The sequence below is a fragment of the Thalassophryne amazonica genome, chromosome 5 (genome assembly GCF_902500255.1).
Source record: "Thalassophryne amazonica chromosome 5, fThaAma1.1, whole genome shotgun sequence".
In the NCBI taxonomy this organism is placed as follows: Eukaryota; Metazoa; Chordata; class Actinopteri; order Batrachoidiformes; family Batrachoididae; genus Thalassophryne; species Thalassophryne amazonica.
In genome coordinates this window covers 125,951,895-125,969,545 of record NC_047107.1, presented here as the reverse complement: position 1 = coordinate 125,969,545, position 17,651 = coordinate 125,951,895, and the positions used below count along the sequence as shown (strand labels likewise).

The following is a 17,651-nucleotide window of genomic DNA, read 5'->3' as shown; positions in this document are numbered from 1 at the left end:
GCATGTCTTTTTCCTGGTTCTCTCCCTCAGCCCCAACCAGTCCCAGCAGAAGACTGCCCCTCCCTGAGCCTGGTTCTGCTGGAGGTTTCTTCCTGTTAAAAGGGAGTTTTTCCTTCCCACTGTAGCCAAATGTTTGCTCACAGGGGGTCATTTTGACCGTTGGGGTTTTACATAATTATTGTATGGCCTTGCCTTACAATATAAAGCGCCTTGGGGCAACTGTTTGTTGTGATTTGGCGCTATATAAAAAAATTGATTGATTGATAGATAAAATACGCTTTATAAATCTGTTTGATCTCAGCTGCTAAACAGAGTAGGTCCTGGTTAGTATTTGGATGGGAGGCTTCTTAGGAAGACCAGGTGCTGTGGTGGTTTCTTTATGGAAAATTGGTCTTGTGTCAGGAAGAGCATCTATCAATCAATCAATCAACTTTTTTCTTATATAGCGCCAAATCACAACAAAAAGTTGCCCCAAGGCGCTCCATATTGTAAGGCAAGGCCATACAATAATTATAAAAAACCCCAACGGTCAAAACGACCCCCTATGAGCAAGCACTTGGCAACAGTGGGAAGGAAAAACTCCCTTTTAACAGGAAGAAACCTCCAGCAGAACCAGGCTCAGGGAGGGGCAGTCTTCTGCTGAGACTGGTTGGGGCTGAGGGAAAAAACCAGGAAAAAGACATGCCGTGAAGGGGGGCAGAGATCGATCACTAATGATTAAATGCAGAGTGATGCATACGGAGCAAAAAGAGAAAGAAACAGTGCATCATGGGAACCCCCCCCACAATCTACGTCTAAAGCAGCATAACCAAGGGATGGTCCAGGGTCACCCGATCCAGCCCTAACTATAAGCCTTAGCGAAAAGGAAAGTTTTAAGCCTAATCTTAAAAGTAGAGAGGGTATCTGTCTCCCTGATCTGAATTGGGAGCTGGTCTAGTGTAAAGGTTGTGTCAAGTCCCAATGTGGGTCTGTACTGGATCCACTGTGGCAAACCTGGCAGCTAAAATGCACACAACTCTGAAATGTCAACATGGTTTCATCCCCTCAAATAAAGCAAAACTGCACATTTCAGAGTGGCCTTTTATTGTGGCCAGCCTAAGGCACACAATAATCATGCTGTCTAATCAGTATCTTGATGTCACACATGTGAGGTGGGATTGATTTTTTCGGCAAAGGAGAAGTGTCACTAACACAGATTTAGACAGTTTTATGAACAATATTTGAGAGAAATAGGTCTTTTCTGTGTGTATAAAATGTTGTAGAGCTTTGACTTCAGCTCATGAACAATGGGAGCAAAAACAAAAGTGTTGCATTTATATTAATATAATATATATATATATATATATATATATATATATATATATTATATATAACAAAAACTAAGTAATGTCAAACTAAATCTATCAACAAAAAGCAGAAAGCTAATGTGGAACTTAAAAATAGATGAAGTGTGAACAGGGAAAAAGCCACAAGAGACACCACGGAGACAAATGACAAAGCAGAGACATGGACAGAAGAGACAAGACACAGACAGAACAAACCACAAGGACAACTGACACTGACTCAATTATAACCCAGAGACAACCCACAGGAGGAACATGAACAGAACACAGTGACATTTAACAACGCGGCACAGACAGGGGGCAGATCACACAGACAAATGACACGAGGGTGTTATTGTTAGAGGTCTGGACAGAACCGGACCGTTACGCTGAACTCAAACGCTGGGAACAAGAACCAGAACAGGTTTTGAACGAAAGCACTTTATTTACTACACTAAATAACTTAAAGTACTGTGCTGAGCTGGAGGAAGCCTGCTGAGCTGAGACCAGGCCCACATATAGTGGTTGAAGTTCAGGAGCCGCATAGCACAGAGGGACAGACTTGGGAGTCTGAGAACGAGCTGGAGAATATGGAGCTGGAACTTGAGCCAGGTGGAACACAGAGAGCCAAGGACCAGGAGCTAGGAGGACAGAGGAGAACACTGGTGAGTGACTGCACTTGTAACATTGGAAGCCTTAACCAACAAACAGTTCACTGAAGGCTTAATCAGGAATGTTCTCAGGTCCAGGAATAAAGTTCACTGTCGAGGAACTAAGGTTCCCTGTTCAGGAATTGTTCACAGTTCATGAATTATCGTCAGAGGTCAGAGGTCAGGTTCTGCGTGTTCCAATTAAGCAGGACTTGACTTTAGAAATGACTTGGAAAGATCTTAGCTGTTTTGCATCAGAGCTCATACAGTTCTTGGATACAGTTCTTAGTCATGCACAGTCACAAACAGGAGCAGCATGAGAATGGGATCTCACAGACACAGACATGCAGAAACTTAACTGAATGTGGGCAGAGCTGTGCGCTTCAGAGGCAGAGAGCAGATGAATTCCAAAGTGACATTGTGCAGAGAGCAGCGTGGGAGCCTCGCAGGAAAGTGTCTGGGAACACAAAAGGATCAACGAGCTCTAATACAGGAATTAGAGATGGCCAGGTTACGGAAGATGAGCTACGGGAAGCTCAGACGTCAGGGAGCATGGAAGCGGCAGGAATGACGACGTGTAGAATCTGGCATCGTCAAGGACACAGATTCATCATGGAAGGCTCATGGAAGAGCTGAATCCAGCCGTTCAGGGTCATGGAACAAAGACTCTGGCAAAGACTGAGCTTAGAGCTGGGGTTTAAGTAGCCAGATCCTGATCAAGCACTCATGCAAATCAGCTGCAAGGAGAAGATGAGCTGCAGGTGTTCCTCTGCTCTGCAGCGTGCCACCTGGAGGAAAAACAGACAAACTACACACAAGAGGTTAAAAAAGGGAAGAGGAGAGGCAAAGGCAGACCATGACAGACAGACCATAACCATATAAATGAAAACACAGAAACAGGACAGAACAAAACCATGAACCAAGAGCACAAACAGTCAAATGCAGACACAACAACTGCAGCAGCTACAGATTTTCCAAGGTACTCACTCATTATGTTCAGAATGACCAGTACGTGTTTAGAAGGATTATACACAGGTGTATATATAGATTTAGTTGTCTTTACATGTTTGTAAAGACAACTTACAAACATGTAGGTTTGTAAGACTCCTCCGCACGTCTGTCTTAATGTGCCGGAAAAAGTGCTGATGTCCACGTCTTTTCACAATTCCTGTGCTAGTCAGATGACATACCGGATCAAGACAGCGTCCAGTTTAAAAATGAATGGCACATTTCACTGTTACAGGAGTTTTTGTCATGGAAAGAGAAGCTGCTCCACCGTGCATTGCGGTGCAGCCGCTCGGCGCAAAGCAACGCCATGATGAAGCCTCACAGGACATGTTCTGGCATGTCCAGCTCATGCACAATCACAATCGGATATTCACACGACTGGAAAGCAACCGGAATCCATCTGAAATCCACCTGAAAGTTGTCCTGAGAGACCAACAACGAGGTGGTTTTGTCCCGCGTAATGAACGGAGCCATGGCGCGTCCCTCCGCTTCTCTTTCCATGAAAAAAACTCCTGTAACGGTGGAATGTGCCGGAAAAAATGCTGATGTCCACATCTTCTGCCTTTTTGTCAAAGTAAGACGAGGTCCCGGATCAACAAAGCTTTCACGTTGGAAATGATCTGGTTGTTCCAGCGGGGTGTCAGCCTGTCGATGGGGGCATGGGAGCGCGCTGCGCTCTCAGCAGTTGTGGGCCGTCCTTAAAGCGGCAGTAACACCCCGTAATCTGTTGAATCCCCATAAAATCGTCCCTGAAAGCCATATTAATTTTTCGAACGGTGTCCACCTGGAGGTCTCTCACAGTTTCTGGAAAAAAATTGATGCAGCAAAGATCCAAATCATTCAGACATTTATTCGCAATAAAAAATAGACGAGAGGGGAGGACCACACCTCACTCAAAGCCTGCTCACAGGCGAATGACACAACCGACAGGCATGAAAAAACTCACGCATGGGCACGAGGGTTCAAGCTTGTCTGACGCAATCACACGTGATTCAAATCAATATGGTTTTTAAAAAAAAATAATGTCGGATACTTTTCTAACAGACCTCGTAAGTTGTATTATTGGCTGTTGGGTAATTTCCCTGATAATCTTTAAAACATTTAAGCCCTCTAGATACTGCTGTCTACTAAAGAAACAAGTTTTGTATTTTTCACTTTAAATCAACAGTCCAGTATGACTGAAAATAAAATTTCATTATATTTGACAAATGTTCTTTTTCTTTCGATGTACAGTAATAAGTTGACCAACTTTTTTTTGCCATTTTCCCTTAAAATATCATAATAGAAATTTTCCACTTTTCTGTGACCCTCCCAAACATGTGCTGGTCATTCTGGACATTTTGAGTACCTTGGAAAATCTGTAGCTGCTGCAGTTAAAAAATACTGCTGTATTCGAAGGAGCACTCAGAACAAAAAAGGGTGTGGTCATTCTCAGGCTGATAGAGATTTTGGCAAGATATCCCAAGTTGTTCATTGGGATCATATTAGTCCAGAACAGTTGAGTTATCCTCTCCTAAATGATGTGCATATATGTCTCAGTTGGGTCCTTTACTAATAGTTGATTAATAATCACTTCATGAATTACTTTTTATAACTCAGGATCAGCCTTTCTCGAAGAGTGGTCTGCAGATCACTGGTGGTCCATGAGCGACCCCTAGTGGTCTGTGAGTAAATCTGTTATTCAGTTTAATTCAATTTTTTTTTTTTAATTTATATAGTACCAACACTGCCTCAAGGTGCCTCACATGGGTCAGGTCTAACCTTACCAGCCCCCCTGAGCAAGCACACAGGTGACAGTGGTAAGGGGAAAAACTCCTCCTGATGATAATGAGGAAGAAACCTCAAGCAGACCAGATTTTGGGGCTGCTTGGGCCATTCTAACAGTTACAAGGTTTTTGCAAAAGAAGAAGAAACAGGAAATAAAAACAGAGAAGCAACAAAAACAGAGTCCGTTATTAAGAGGAAAAAACCTGTCCATCTTTGTGCTTAGTCTCTTCCTCCATATCTTGAATAGGTAGGGCATCCTGAGGTCAGTCCGGCACCCAAGGGTGCAGGGTCAGCGTCCATTAAGGTGCTCGTCAGTTCCTCGGACAGAGAGAAAGAGAGCAGAATCAGTTGGCCGGAAATAACTGCACCTAAAGCAATAATTCACCAGCAGTAAATCAACAGGGAAGCAAAGAGATTACTATAGTGGTTGCCGGCAGCTAGCCCTGTGCTTCACCAACAGACCCAGAATTTAAATGTAGTGAGTCCAATAACTAAAACATCTGATAGAGGATAATACACTGGTGTATTGTTGGAGTGGTCAACAGATCTGTTGTTTTTGGATATTTTGGGAGTTAGGTGATCCGTGACATTTGTTTTAATGGTTAACAGGTCCTTGGTCTGAAAATGTTTGAGAAATTCAGCTCTTGACAGATGGTTTATCCACATTCCAGTAACATGTCTTCAGACAATTTCTATAGAATAAAACTCTATAATAACAATAACAGTGCCCTTCTCCAGCTGTGGGAATTCAAACGTTAACATCCAGTAATAGATAAAAAGAACAAACAAAGCCACAAAACCATAATTATTACTGGTTCCTTGTCAGAATAATTGGTCGACTGTGCAGAAATTCACCTGTTTATTCTGCTGTCTTTCCGTCCAGGCACTAGAGCAGAGTTTGGACAGCCTGGCTCTGACAAGCTTTGGGGTAATGGATACCACTCTTGAGGAGGTCTTCCTCAAAGTATCTGAGGAGGACCAGTCGCTGGAGAACAGTGATGCTGGTGAGACGCTCTGCATTTGGTGTCACTGTATAGCTCAACACCTGACACCATTATGTATTAGTCAAAACGAGTGTGTTTTTGCAAACCGTGCAATGTCTGAGTAAAAAGTGCTGACATCTCACCTTCTGATGATTTCTTTATTTTGCACCAGGCTGTCGAGCTAACTTTCTCCTTCCCTCCCTGCAGATATGAAGGGCTCTCCAGGAGGCAGTTCTGTGGGTAAATCCTCAGTGGTTTCGGGAGGCCTGGGTGCTCCACATTGTGACACTGGACCATTGGTGGAAATTGAAAAGCCAGAAGTTGAGCTTAGTAACCTGGTGATGTGCTCCAGGCTGAGCCAGAGCCAGTCCTCTCTGAAATCCTCCTCATCTGTTGGCTCAGTGAGAGGAGATGAAGGAGGACTCTACACAGATTTCTATGGAGATTATTGTCCACTCTTTGACAATGGGCAGGAATCTGACTCTGTTAGTCTGCGGGGTAAGAGATTGAGATGGCCTATGTACTTTTTTTGCATAATGCAAAAAGAGCAATCAGATTTCTGACATCTGCCAATCCGGAACCGGATCACGTCCAAAATTTATTGGTCTTCCATGCCCTAGTAACTATATGTGGTGCAAATTTGGTGAGAATCCGTGAAGTAGTTTTGATGTAATCCTGCTAACAGTAATTCTTCAAAGCCTGTATAAAGTGAAACTTGATCCAGCATCTAGATCCCGATCAACTCCAAAATGTAATGGGTTCTTCTATGGCCTAATATCTATCTGGTGAAAATATCATCAAAATCCATGCAGTAGTTTTGACGTAATCCTGCTAACAGACAAATAAATAAACGCAGGTGATTTTGTTATGTCCCTGGAGGACGTAATTAACAAAAAGTTGCATGCAAAATAAACGTGTGTTGTCCTTGTTTGCAGAACCTGTTCAGTCTTGCAAACATGTTTTAAACCTGCTCTCCACATATGTGCTGTTGAGATAAAGTTATGTCTGATGTTTTCCTCAACTCCAGGTGATTTGGACAACCCCTCATCTCCTGAGCCAGAGGTTTTGGAAGGCCAGGGAAGTTTCAAGCTTGAGGGTTGGTGGTTGAAACTCAGCCAGTTCCATGGGCTTATTGTCAAGCGGTTCCACTGTGCAAAGAGGAACACAAAGGGTCTCTTCTCTCAGATCCTCCTACCAGCCTTCTTTGTCTGCGTGGCCATGACAGTGGCTTTATCTGTGCCTGAGATTGGTAAGATTTTTCTGTTGCAGCTTCTGTACACTGGAAATTATCTTCATCAACTCTATGACTGTAGGAATGTTAAAAGAGGGAGCATCTGCCATCACCCCAGTGGAGCAAAAGCTTCTGTGAGAGGCCTATGAGGAATTTCGTTAGATGAATCACATTCAATGTAATACTGCAAAAGCTGTATAAACACACACACACACGCAGGAAAAGGAGGGCTCTGGAATAAAAAAATGTGTGAAATATGAAACAATTAATAATCTTCCTGCTACAAAAATTATCTGATACAGCATAAAGGTTGTGCCAAAAAATAAAAAATAAAAAATAAAAAAGAGCAACACAATACTGAAAAAGACATTTAAAGAAATGCAGTTGGAGAATTAAATCCCAACAACAGAAAGCTTTGAAAATGTTGAAATGTTTGTGTTTACTGCACTAATGATCTCATCGTTTGTATGTCACTATATATTCAGACCAACTACCAGCACATCATTGATCTGGTAGAAGGTCCTCATATGGGGTGCTATGTAATTATATGCATAAATTACTCACATCCAGCTGAAGCACTTTATCTCCAAAGGTAGTGAGTCTTTGCCAAAGTTTTCAGAGCCAGTGCCTCCTGCAAGAATAGTACAATCATAGTTGTGTAGATTTCCTGAAACAACGCTGTTAATTAATCCATCATCTAATCTTGTTTGAATAAATCGGCTTCCGAGCAAGTTTGCTCTTATAAATATGTCACTGTGACAGCCAGTCCCAAAACTGTTTTAAAGAACAGAAATCGGGGATCACACCAAAACATCAAAATGGTAATCCACCTATGGAGCACGATCCTGTATGTGGATGATTCTATATATCAGAGTAGCAGTTCAGTACTGCCTAGTGTGGCGATATTGTACTGCTTTGTTTGACATGGTAACATGTATTAAGATAAATGTGCTTGATGATGTGACTTCAGTAATCTTTGGCTGTTGTTTTTCCTCATTTCCCCATGTATTATTTCTTTTTTTTTTCCTTTGGTTTTTGTTTTGGAGTTGGGGAGGTCCCAATGTAGGTATGACTAAACATTTGGAGACTCTTGTAAATGGGAAGTGGACTGAACATAAAGTGAACGAGCACTATTCGACTGACCACCTCTTTCTGCTGTTTTATAGGAGATCTGCCACCTCTGATTTTGTCCCCATCTCAGTATCATAACTACACCCAGCCCAGAGGAAACTTCATCCCCTATGCCAACGAAGGCCGACCCCAGTACAGGTCAGACACAGTGATTTCTGAGCTGTCGTTCAATGTGCATTGATTCAAACGATCAGGAGTTTGGTTAAACTTTTGTTCTTTCAGCAGAGAATTGGCATCTCAGGATTTAAACCTCAAACCTTTAAACCTTTATGTGTACCTCAAATTTGACTTTGAATAAACTCATCTCACTCGCTCATCTTAACTTCAACCGCTTATCCGGGATCGAGTCACAGGGGCAACAACTCCAACAGGGGACCCAAGACTTCTCTTTCCCAAGCCACATTGACCACCTCTGGCTGGGGGATCCTGAGGTGTTCCCATGCCAGTGTGGAGATATAATCTCTCCACCTAGTCCTGGGTCTTCCATCGGGTCTCTTCCCAGATGGATGTGTCAGAAACACTTCCTTAGGGAGGCACCCAGGGGGGCATCCTTACCAGATGCCCGAACCACCTCAGCTGGCTCCTTTCAACATGAAGGAGCAGCAGCTCTATTCCGAGCTCCTCACAGATGACCAAGCTTCTCACCCTATCTCTAAGGGAGACACCAGCCACCCTCCTGAGGAAGCCCATTTCAGCCACTTGTACCCACAATCTAGTTCTTTCGGTCATGACCCAACTCTCATGACCACAGGTGAGAGTAGGAACGAAGATTGACCAGTAGATCGAGAGCTTTGCCTTTTGGCTCAGCTCAGCTCCCTTTTTGTCACAACAGTACGGTAGAGCAAATTCTCAAAAGTGGGAGGTCCCGGAGCGCAGAGGATGGGTGGCTCCGGTGCAGAAAAAAAAAAGAAGGGGCGGGGGGGGCTTGCGAACAACGCAACAGCAACACTGCCACACCGAAAATAAACTGGGCATGTATTGTAGGCCACTAGTCACACCAAATCCGGATAGAGTACAAATTCCTCAGTGTTCCCTCGTTTATCGCGGGAGTTACATTCTCCGCGTTCACACCGGGGCGAGCGACTGCAGCCACAGGTTGCCATGTAATCCCTATGTAAGGATGTGTTTTGGCGCCAAACCGCTCAGCACAACGCAATTGAAGCGATTTTGAGCGTTTTGCGCGTTTGTGGCGCGATATCGCGTTATGTCACGTCGCGTTGCCCTCCTCCCCAAGTTTAAAAATCTGAACTTTTTCATCTCTTCGCGCCGCGATGACCAATCAGGGACTGAATATGTAGTGACGTGGAGATGTCTGGAGTTTGACTGAAGATGTGAACATGTCCTGTATCTGGTAGCAGCCTGTGAGCAGGACTTATGTCTCTTTTGTCCTTTATTTCACAATCATGACAGAGTTTTGGGAGCGAGCAGCAGCCCCACAGCAGGGGGAGAGGAGTTTCTTTTTTTTTTTTCGAGGAGCAGCCTCACAGTAAGCTGCGGAGTTTCTTTCTTTCTTTCTTTCTTTTTTTTTTACGTGCGCATGAGCGAATCGTCTGTGTGAAGAATATTTTATTAATTAACTACACAGATGTATAATAAAACAAATGGTGACTGGTTTCTAAACACAATTATGACAGAGTTTTTGGGGGGAAAAGCGAGCTGCAGCAAGCAGAGTTTCTTTTTTTTTTTTTTTTTTTTTTTTTTATTGTTTACATGTGCGCGCGTGAAGGGGACAGTTGGTCTTCAAACTGGGTCCCACAGAGGCGGAAGGACCGCTGAAAGCGGCCGTCATCCAGACGCAGCTCCTGCAGCAAATAATGATACTCTGTGTTTTGGGAGCTTTTCACAACAACTCGCTCCATGTGATCAAGGTCCTTCATGATGACTTGACGCCGAGCGGAATGGAAGCTCCTCCTATTTGATGACGCACCAGGGTAAATTTTCGCAGCGAAAGTCCACCCAAGCAGAGCGACACACCAGGCGAAGGAGGCGCGTCCGTCGCCACGCGACCCCCGTGAATTTGTAGCGTCTGATCGCACCCGGTGTGAACGCGGTGGAAATCCGCGAAGTAGCGCTATTTTTTACACTTATTATAGATGTTTTAAGGCTGTAAAACCCCTCACTACACACTTTATACACTTTTCTCAAACAGGCATTAACATTTTTTCACTTTTCTCTCTTGTGTAAACACTCTCTTTTTTCTTCTGTGCGAGAAGATTATAAACAGACACACGCAGAACACAATGCGCGGCTCTCCCTTCACTCACTGCCTCCGGGGTTACGGATGCGGGACCTGCAAAGAATCCAAGTCCTCTCTTGGTGGTCACGGAGCTCTGCGGCTATGGTCAACATCCGGATCAAAACAGCAAGTGTAGCCTCTCGACCTGTTGCCAGATTTGGTGCAATTCCACACAGCAGACAGGAGGGCGGCGGTGTGATTGGCAGTGAGAGCAATTGCGGTGATTTTTTTTTTTATATATATATATTTTGTTAGTCAAGAGAGGTGGCGGATCATGGATCCAGTATAAATAGCTGGTGGAGCCAACGTCAGAGGTTCCGGAGCGCGCTTCGGCTTGCTCCCCCTCAAATTAAGCCCTGGTGCAGCCCAAGAACTGTCTGCAGAGGGGGAAAAAAAAAACTGTCCGCAGAGGAAAAGATAAAAAGGTGAGACGTGTGTTGGTCCCAATGTGGATATTCCGGATGATTTTCTCATGGATAGATCAGGGAGACAGACACCCTCTCTACTTTTAAGATTAGGCTTAAAACTTTCCTTTTTGCTAAAGCTTATAGTTAGGGCTGGATCAGGTGACCCTGAACCATCCCTTAGTTATGCTGCTATAGACGTAGACTGCTGGGGGGTTCCCATGATGCACTGTTTCTTTCTCTTTTTGCTCTGTATGCACCACTCTGCATTTAATCATTAGTGATCGATCTCTGCTCCCCTCCACAGCATGTCTTTTTCCTGGTTCTCTCCCTCAGCCCCAACCAGTCCCAGCAGAAGACTGCCCCTCCCTGAGCCTGGTTCTGCTGGAGGTTTCTTCCTGTTAAATGGGAGTTTTTCCTTCCCACTGTAGCCAAGTGCTTGCTCACAGGGGGTCGTTTTGACCGTTGGGGTTTTACATAATTATTGTATGGCCTTGCCTTACAATATAAAGCGCCTTGGGGCAACTGTTTGTTGTGATTTGGCGCTATATAAAAAAAAATTGATTGATTGATTGATAGTATGACAATGAACAGCAGCTAAAGCAGCCAGCTTGATGAGGACGCACTGCCGAATTTGGAGAGCAGCGCGCGCACCAGCCAACACGACAACAGTTAAAGTGAGCCAACTTTTTATGTAGCGCGTTACGTGTTGTGTATCTCAGTAAGTGATAATAATGCAGTCGCCCAAAATGACAGATATTCACCCTCGTCTAACTCGGCACGAATATCTGTCATTTTGGGCGACTGGGCATGAACGTCGGGCCTCTGAAAATGCATACCGCACTCCAAAAGCATGTTATTGTATTAGTATTGCACGCCTACATAGGCTCATTATTTCAGAGTCAATACACACATTTCCTTCAGCTCAAATAAAATCACACTCTGATTTGGTCATCCTGCTGGGGGTTTTTGTAAGTCCCCTCATAGGTTGATTTATTTATTTATTTTATCGTAGTAATTATTTTGTAGAAATTACATTTTACACATTCCTTGCAGCTGTTGTCAAAGTCTTGACACATTTGAATCTGGAATCTCAAACATTTTATCAAAGCATTTAATAGTGTTTTAGGGTTTTTACTTTGTTTTTTATGGATGACTTAGATCCAGAAATTGTTTTTTGTCTCCCAGTCAGCTCTTCAAAAGTTGCCTGAAAATAGCCTTTGTTCTGTTATTCCAGGGTGAAACTATCTCCCTATGCCAGCCCACAGAAGATTATCAACACCCTCCGGCTTCCCTCAGGAGTAGGTGCTACATGTGTCCTGAAAACACCTTTCAACAGCACTCTGGACCAGTTAGCCCAGACCCTCAACCCCAGTGCCAACAATTCCAAGACACTGGCTGCCCGATACTTTGACTCCATGTGCTTGGACTCCTTCACCCAGGGGGTTCCACTCTCCAACTTTGTACCACCTCCTCCATCACCGGCACCTTCAGATGACCCAGACCCGCGCTTTGAAGATGGACTGTGGAACTACACAGTCACACCTCTGACCACAGTTCATGGTAGATCCATTGTTCTATTTTCTTACCTTGATGGTGACTTTGGTTTTGGAAATAAACACACTCATGCATAGATGACTTAAAGAAAGATTGCTCTTTGCTCTTCTTTTGGCTGGTGTGGCTCCATCACATCCTGTCCTCTGCATCTTCTTCTGTCACACCAACCTTCTGCATGTCCTCCCTCACCACATCCATTTCACATTCCTCTTCACATCTTGCTTGGCAACTCCATCCTCAGAATCCTTCTCCTGATTGCACCCCTCCTCTCCACATACACTCCTATGAGCTTGTATTTTGTCAAGTGGATAAATGGTGTAATTGTTCATTCTGATTAAAAAAGAAATGCTTGTTGTCTTGTTTATTAACTTTTGCTCAGAACCAGTGACATCTCGTCCAACCCTCCCCCTGTCCATCCACGAGCCAGTACGTTGTACCTGCTCCATGCAGGGTACGGGCTTCTCCTGTCCGAGTGGGGTGGGTGGGCGCCCCCCAATAACGAAGGTGGTAACAGGTGACATCCTTGTAGACATCACAGGGCGTAATGTCTCCGAGTATCTTCTCTTCACATCAGACAGACTGCGCCTGCACAGGTCAGACAGCTGTGCAGAATCACTTCATTTGTGTGGTGTTTGTCTGAATGACCTTTATGAATATGTCTGTATTGTTATTGAGGAAATATTTAGATTTTTTTTAATACAAAATCAAATCAATTTTATTTATATAGCGGCAAATCACAACAAACAGTTGCCCCAAGGCGCCTTATATTGTAAGGCAAGGCCATACAATAATTACGGAAAAACCTCAACGGTCAAAACGACCCCCTGTGAGCAAGCACTTGGCGACAGTGGGAAGGAAAAACTCCCTTTTAACAGGAAGAAACCTCCAGCAGAACCAGGCTCAGGGAGGGGCAGTCTTCTGCTGGGACTGGTTGGGGCTGAGGGAGAGAACCAGGAAAAAGACATGCTGTGGAGGGGAGCAGAGATCAATCACTAATGATTAAATGCAGAGTGGTGCATACAGAGCAAAAAGAGAAAGAAACACTCAGTGCATCATGGGAACCCCCCAGCAGTCTAAGTCTATAGCAGCATAACTAAGGGATGGTTCAGGGTCACCTGATCCAGCCCTAACTATAAGCTTTAGCAAAAAGGAAAGTTTTAAGCCTAATCTTAAAAGTAGAGAGGGTGTCTGTCTCCCTGATCTGAATTGGGAGCTGGTTCCACAGGAGAGGAGCCTGAAAGCTGAAGGCTCTGCCTCCCATTCTACTCTTACAAACCCTAGGAACTACAAGTAAGCCTGCAGTCTGAGAGCGAAGCGCTCTATTGGGGTGATATGGTACTATGAGGTCCCTAAGATAAGATGGGACCTGATTATTCAAAACCTTATAAGTAAGAAGAAGAATTTTAAATTCTATTCTAGAATTAACAGGAAGCCAATGAAGAGAGGCCAATATGGGTGAGATATGCTCTCTCCTTCTAGTCCCCGTTAGTACTCTAGCTGCAGCATTTTGAATTAACTGAAGGCTTTTCAGGGAACTGTCATGGTTCGTCTTTAGTCTTCTCAGGATGTCGTCTTTTAGATAACACAAACTAATTGCAAGTGATATGCTAGAAAAGGACACAACACTTTAGAATAATTCAGCCTTAAGCAAGATAAAATGCACAGAGTTTTTAAGTTTATTTAAGCCTTCGACACAGAGCTTAGACAAACTGAGTCCTCTAGAGAGACTGAATATGTGACATCCGCGCTCATCTATTTATTGGAGACCCGCGGGCATCGCTCCTCCTTCGACTTTTTTATTTATTTCATTCCCAAGACATGGTTTTCTATTGGAAGCGTCCTCTAGTGAACCCTAAGCAGGTGTTAGGCCATTATTTCAATGTGACAAACGCTCCCATTAAAACATGAAGGATTTACAACTGATTTTTTTAAAAGACCTTCAGCCACAGGTGCAGCTGGCCTGAGGCCCCCCCGCACGTGGCCTCAGCCACAGGTGCAGCTGGCCCGAGGCCCCTGCACGTGGCCTGCGGGAAAGCACCTAAAAGGCCTTGGAAAGCCCCTGACAGACTGAATGACTAATAGAGCCCTTTTTTTTTGGGTTGAACACCTGCTAGTTCAACCAGAGGACATACAGTTCGGATCAGGACACTTGATAGTTCATCATAGTTCAAATAAGGACCTAAAAATTCTTCTACAGTCCCTCCTCTGGGACTCGAAAGAGTCCCATTACATCAACTATACTCTTGGGTTGTTTACTGACAAGACATCCTCATTTGTGCATTGCAATAAAAAAGAAAGAAAAACACATCACTCGACTTACTGATAACTCTGGTGCGGATATGAATATCAGTGATACTTCACACGGTAAATATATTGAAGTGCAGGTGAACCTACATACTAAGGCACAAGGTGAGCAATTAGCTGGATTATATCAACGCAAGGTGACATTCAAACATTGAGTTTTGGTGTAATTCAAGGCACTTAAAATGGCCACATAAAACAAGTTACAGCAACCTCTTAATCATGGCAAAGTAAAGGCATTACATTGACATTAGTGCAACCAATCATCTTCTGGCATCTATTGTCTCACTCAACCAGAGGCTCCAACCCATTATACTTGGTTCTACATATTATTTTGTTAAAGCGTCACACATTTATTATTTAAATGCATCAAATAACCCCTACGTTACCACTATTTAGTCAACCAATCAAGAAACTATTCTAAGGTTAGCGCAGCTATGTCTAGTTAAATGATAAACACCATAAATGGTTTCCCTTCATGTCCGTCCTTAAGTCATTTGCCTTAGTCAATCATATAATGGTTTTCATTATAGGCCATTTCTCAACATTTTCCACTTTGTTTTTCTTCTTTTTCAGCTTGTTTTCTAATGCCCTTTTTGGCCAGATGCCAAATTTAGGCGATGCATGTCTCTTGAGGCATGCTATAATTTAAGAAAAAGGGGTCCCTATGGTGCATCTTTACTACTAAATCTACAAACACGCCGTGTAAGGGTCCTCTTTTTATAACTTTGCAATGTGATATCTATGTGTACGCATTTAGCTTTATCTGTGTTACGCAGATGATGGTAAGGACAGACATTTACCCGACCTTCGTTACTAACATATATCCTTCTTTGTTTTTATTTACACTCAGATTTCTGAAACCAGTCCGCAGTTCAAACTCAAGAACCAAGATCATAGTCCGTGTTCAGTGCCATTACGTCAGTCCGCGCTCCTCAGCATTTACTCAGCGTCTGAAGTTTTGGGAGAAGTTGGGGAATATGGGGAGGTTGGCCTTTCAGGGGTAGTGGGGGAAGGATCAGGAATTCTGGCTTTTAGACAGTCGTGCAGTTCTCTGATGGATCTTTCCAGCTCCTTGTGCTGCTTGGCCAGGTTGTACAGGGCCCCCAGAGAATTCTTGCCCACATTCAGGGTGGTGGTGGCCAGCCCTAGCTGTTCCCTTTCCATATGCTCCATCATGCTGGCTGGCATGTCCATACTAGACTGAAGACCACACAGTTGAGTATGGAGGCCCTCCTGAGCACAAGAGATGTTGGCATTGTCACGGTGTATCCTTAACAGGTATGCAGCTGTCTGACTCAGTTGTGGCATGATTTCCTCAAATAGTCCATGGGGAATGTGATTTGTGAGGGGCAGGAGCTGCTCCAAGGTTTTTGGAACAGACTCTTGTGGAAGACGAAGCTCTCGAACCAAGATTGCCATGTCCAGTGGGGTGACCATGACCAGATTAAGGTTGTGCAGTCCAGGGGACAGGAAGTACAAGGGGGAAGGCATTTCGTGTGTGGGGGGAGTATTGTTGATGTCGCACAGGCAAGTGGTTGGGACACTCTGGGCATTTAGCAGCCTGTACAAAGCTCCCCTCTGTCCTGGTGGGTGAGTTCGGCTAAGGTCCACCCCTGCTGATCCTCCTCCAGAGGCACTGGGCTGATCAGAATATCTCTCCTGCCTTGGGGGTGGAAAGCTGGGGACAGGTCCTAGCAGTGAATTGGGTCTAGGATGCACTCGGGCGGTTGCTGCATATGGCCGACCTTGGCTGCCTCCCCTGGAGGGTATCGTTGCCACTGGCACATGTGACTGTCTCCATGGCATCTGCGGAAGGGGTGTGTTCCTGAGTCCAAAGGGTCCTTCAGGTGATGGTGGAGTCCTCGGGCCGACACTTGCTGCAGGCAGATTCTGTGAAGCCGTCATCGCCAGGTGCTGGAACGATGAAGATCCTTCTGTTGCCAACTGGTTTAGCTGCTGGATGGAAGGCGGCTGTGGTGACCAATCATGTCTCGACCATCCCTCCTGTATATCCTCTTCTCCAAACAGTTCTGAGAGTCCAATCAGACTTGATAGAGGCAGATCAGGCATAGGTCCCTGATCAGGGGAGTCTGGTCTCTCAGCCATACTCCTGTGTCCTAGTAATATACATATACGTTCATTATTACAGCTCCATGTCATTCTTTCAGATATTGTCTATCCTATTCCTCATTTTTGTGGGTGCATGTGTGTGAATGTAAATGTGCGTGCATGTCTTCTTCCTCGTCTACAATATCACCAAGCACGGTCCATCCCAGTCCTCCCTATCTGGGGTGTACGCCACAATATTAGGTAGCTGGGGGCTGTCGGGGAGGATAATTGGTATTTCATCCATTTCCATATATTCTGGTTCTCTGTCTGTTTCGTTTGTGCTTTCTTCCAGGGCTCGGATGGCTAACAGTGGGAGCTGTCCTACTGTGGATGAAATCAATTTATTGACCAGACATTTTATCAAGGGAATACCACAACATATTACCAGCAAGACCGCCACCCCTGTTAGTGCCAAGATTACACCTATCTGGTATAACCAGTCTTTCCATGATATCCACCCTCTCCTTAGAGCCCCAAACAGTGAAAACAGTGGGCCAATATTCATTCCATTCCCTACAATGTATCCAGAATCGTCAGTTTCATTTCTTCCTCCTATGGAGTTACTTAACAGTTCCTGTTGCATCTCTTCAAGTGTGATTAAGAGCTCTGTCAAATTTCCGTCTTCCCCTGTACGCATGGGAATAGCTGTGCAACATTCGGTGGCTTTGATCATAATACAAACTCCTTGTTCATCAGCCATCATCATCTCGATAGCTAATCTATTTTGCATTGTCATTAGCGAGGTGGCGTGCAGTTGTTCGGTTAAGGCTCCTACTGCTGCCAATGTCCAGTTCAGGTATCTTTGCTGATTATACCACAAGGAATTAATCCACTGCACCTCCTGGAACCTAGAACGGATTTTTGGAGTAACCCCGAACAGAGCCAATGCCCATCCCCATTTATCCGCGTCTTCATCTGCTTTAACTCTGCTACTGTCTATGGCTTCTAA

General features: G+C 44.4%; 1 protein-coding gene across 3 annotated transcripts in view; it reads left to right on the top strand.

The window, feature by feature from the left end:
• abca2 (ATP-binding cassette, sub-family A (ABC1), member 2) overlaps positions 1-17,651 on the top strand; it is a 178,220-nt gene that overhangs the window by 132,994 nt on the left and 27,575 nt on the right. For all 3 annotated transcript variants that reach the window (XM_034171301.1, XM_034171302.1, XM_034171300.1), the window contains 6 exons: positions 5,631-5,751; positions 5,938-6,228; positions 6,758-6,979; positions 8,128-8,230; positions 11,970-12,295; positions 12,669-12,882. In XM_034171301.1, coding sequence (XP_034027192.1) covers positions 5,631-5,751; positions 5,938-6,228; positions 6,758-6,979; positions 8,128-8,230; positions 11,970-12,295; positions 12,669-12,882 — 1,277 coding nt within the window. The remainder of the gene's footprint in view (positions 1-5,630; positions 5,752-5,937; positions 6,229-6,757; positions 6,980-8,127; positions 8,231-11,969; positions 12,296-12,668; positions 12,883-17,651) is intronic.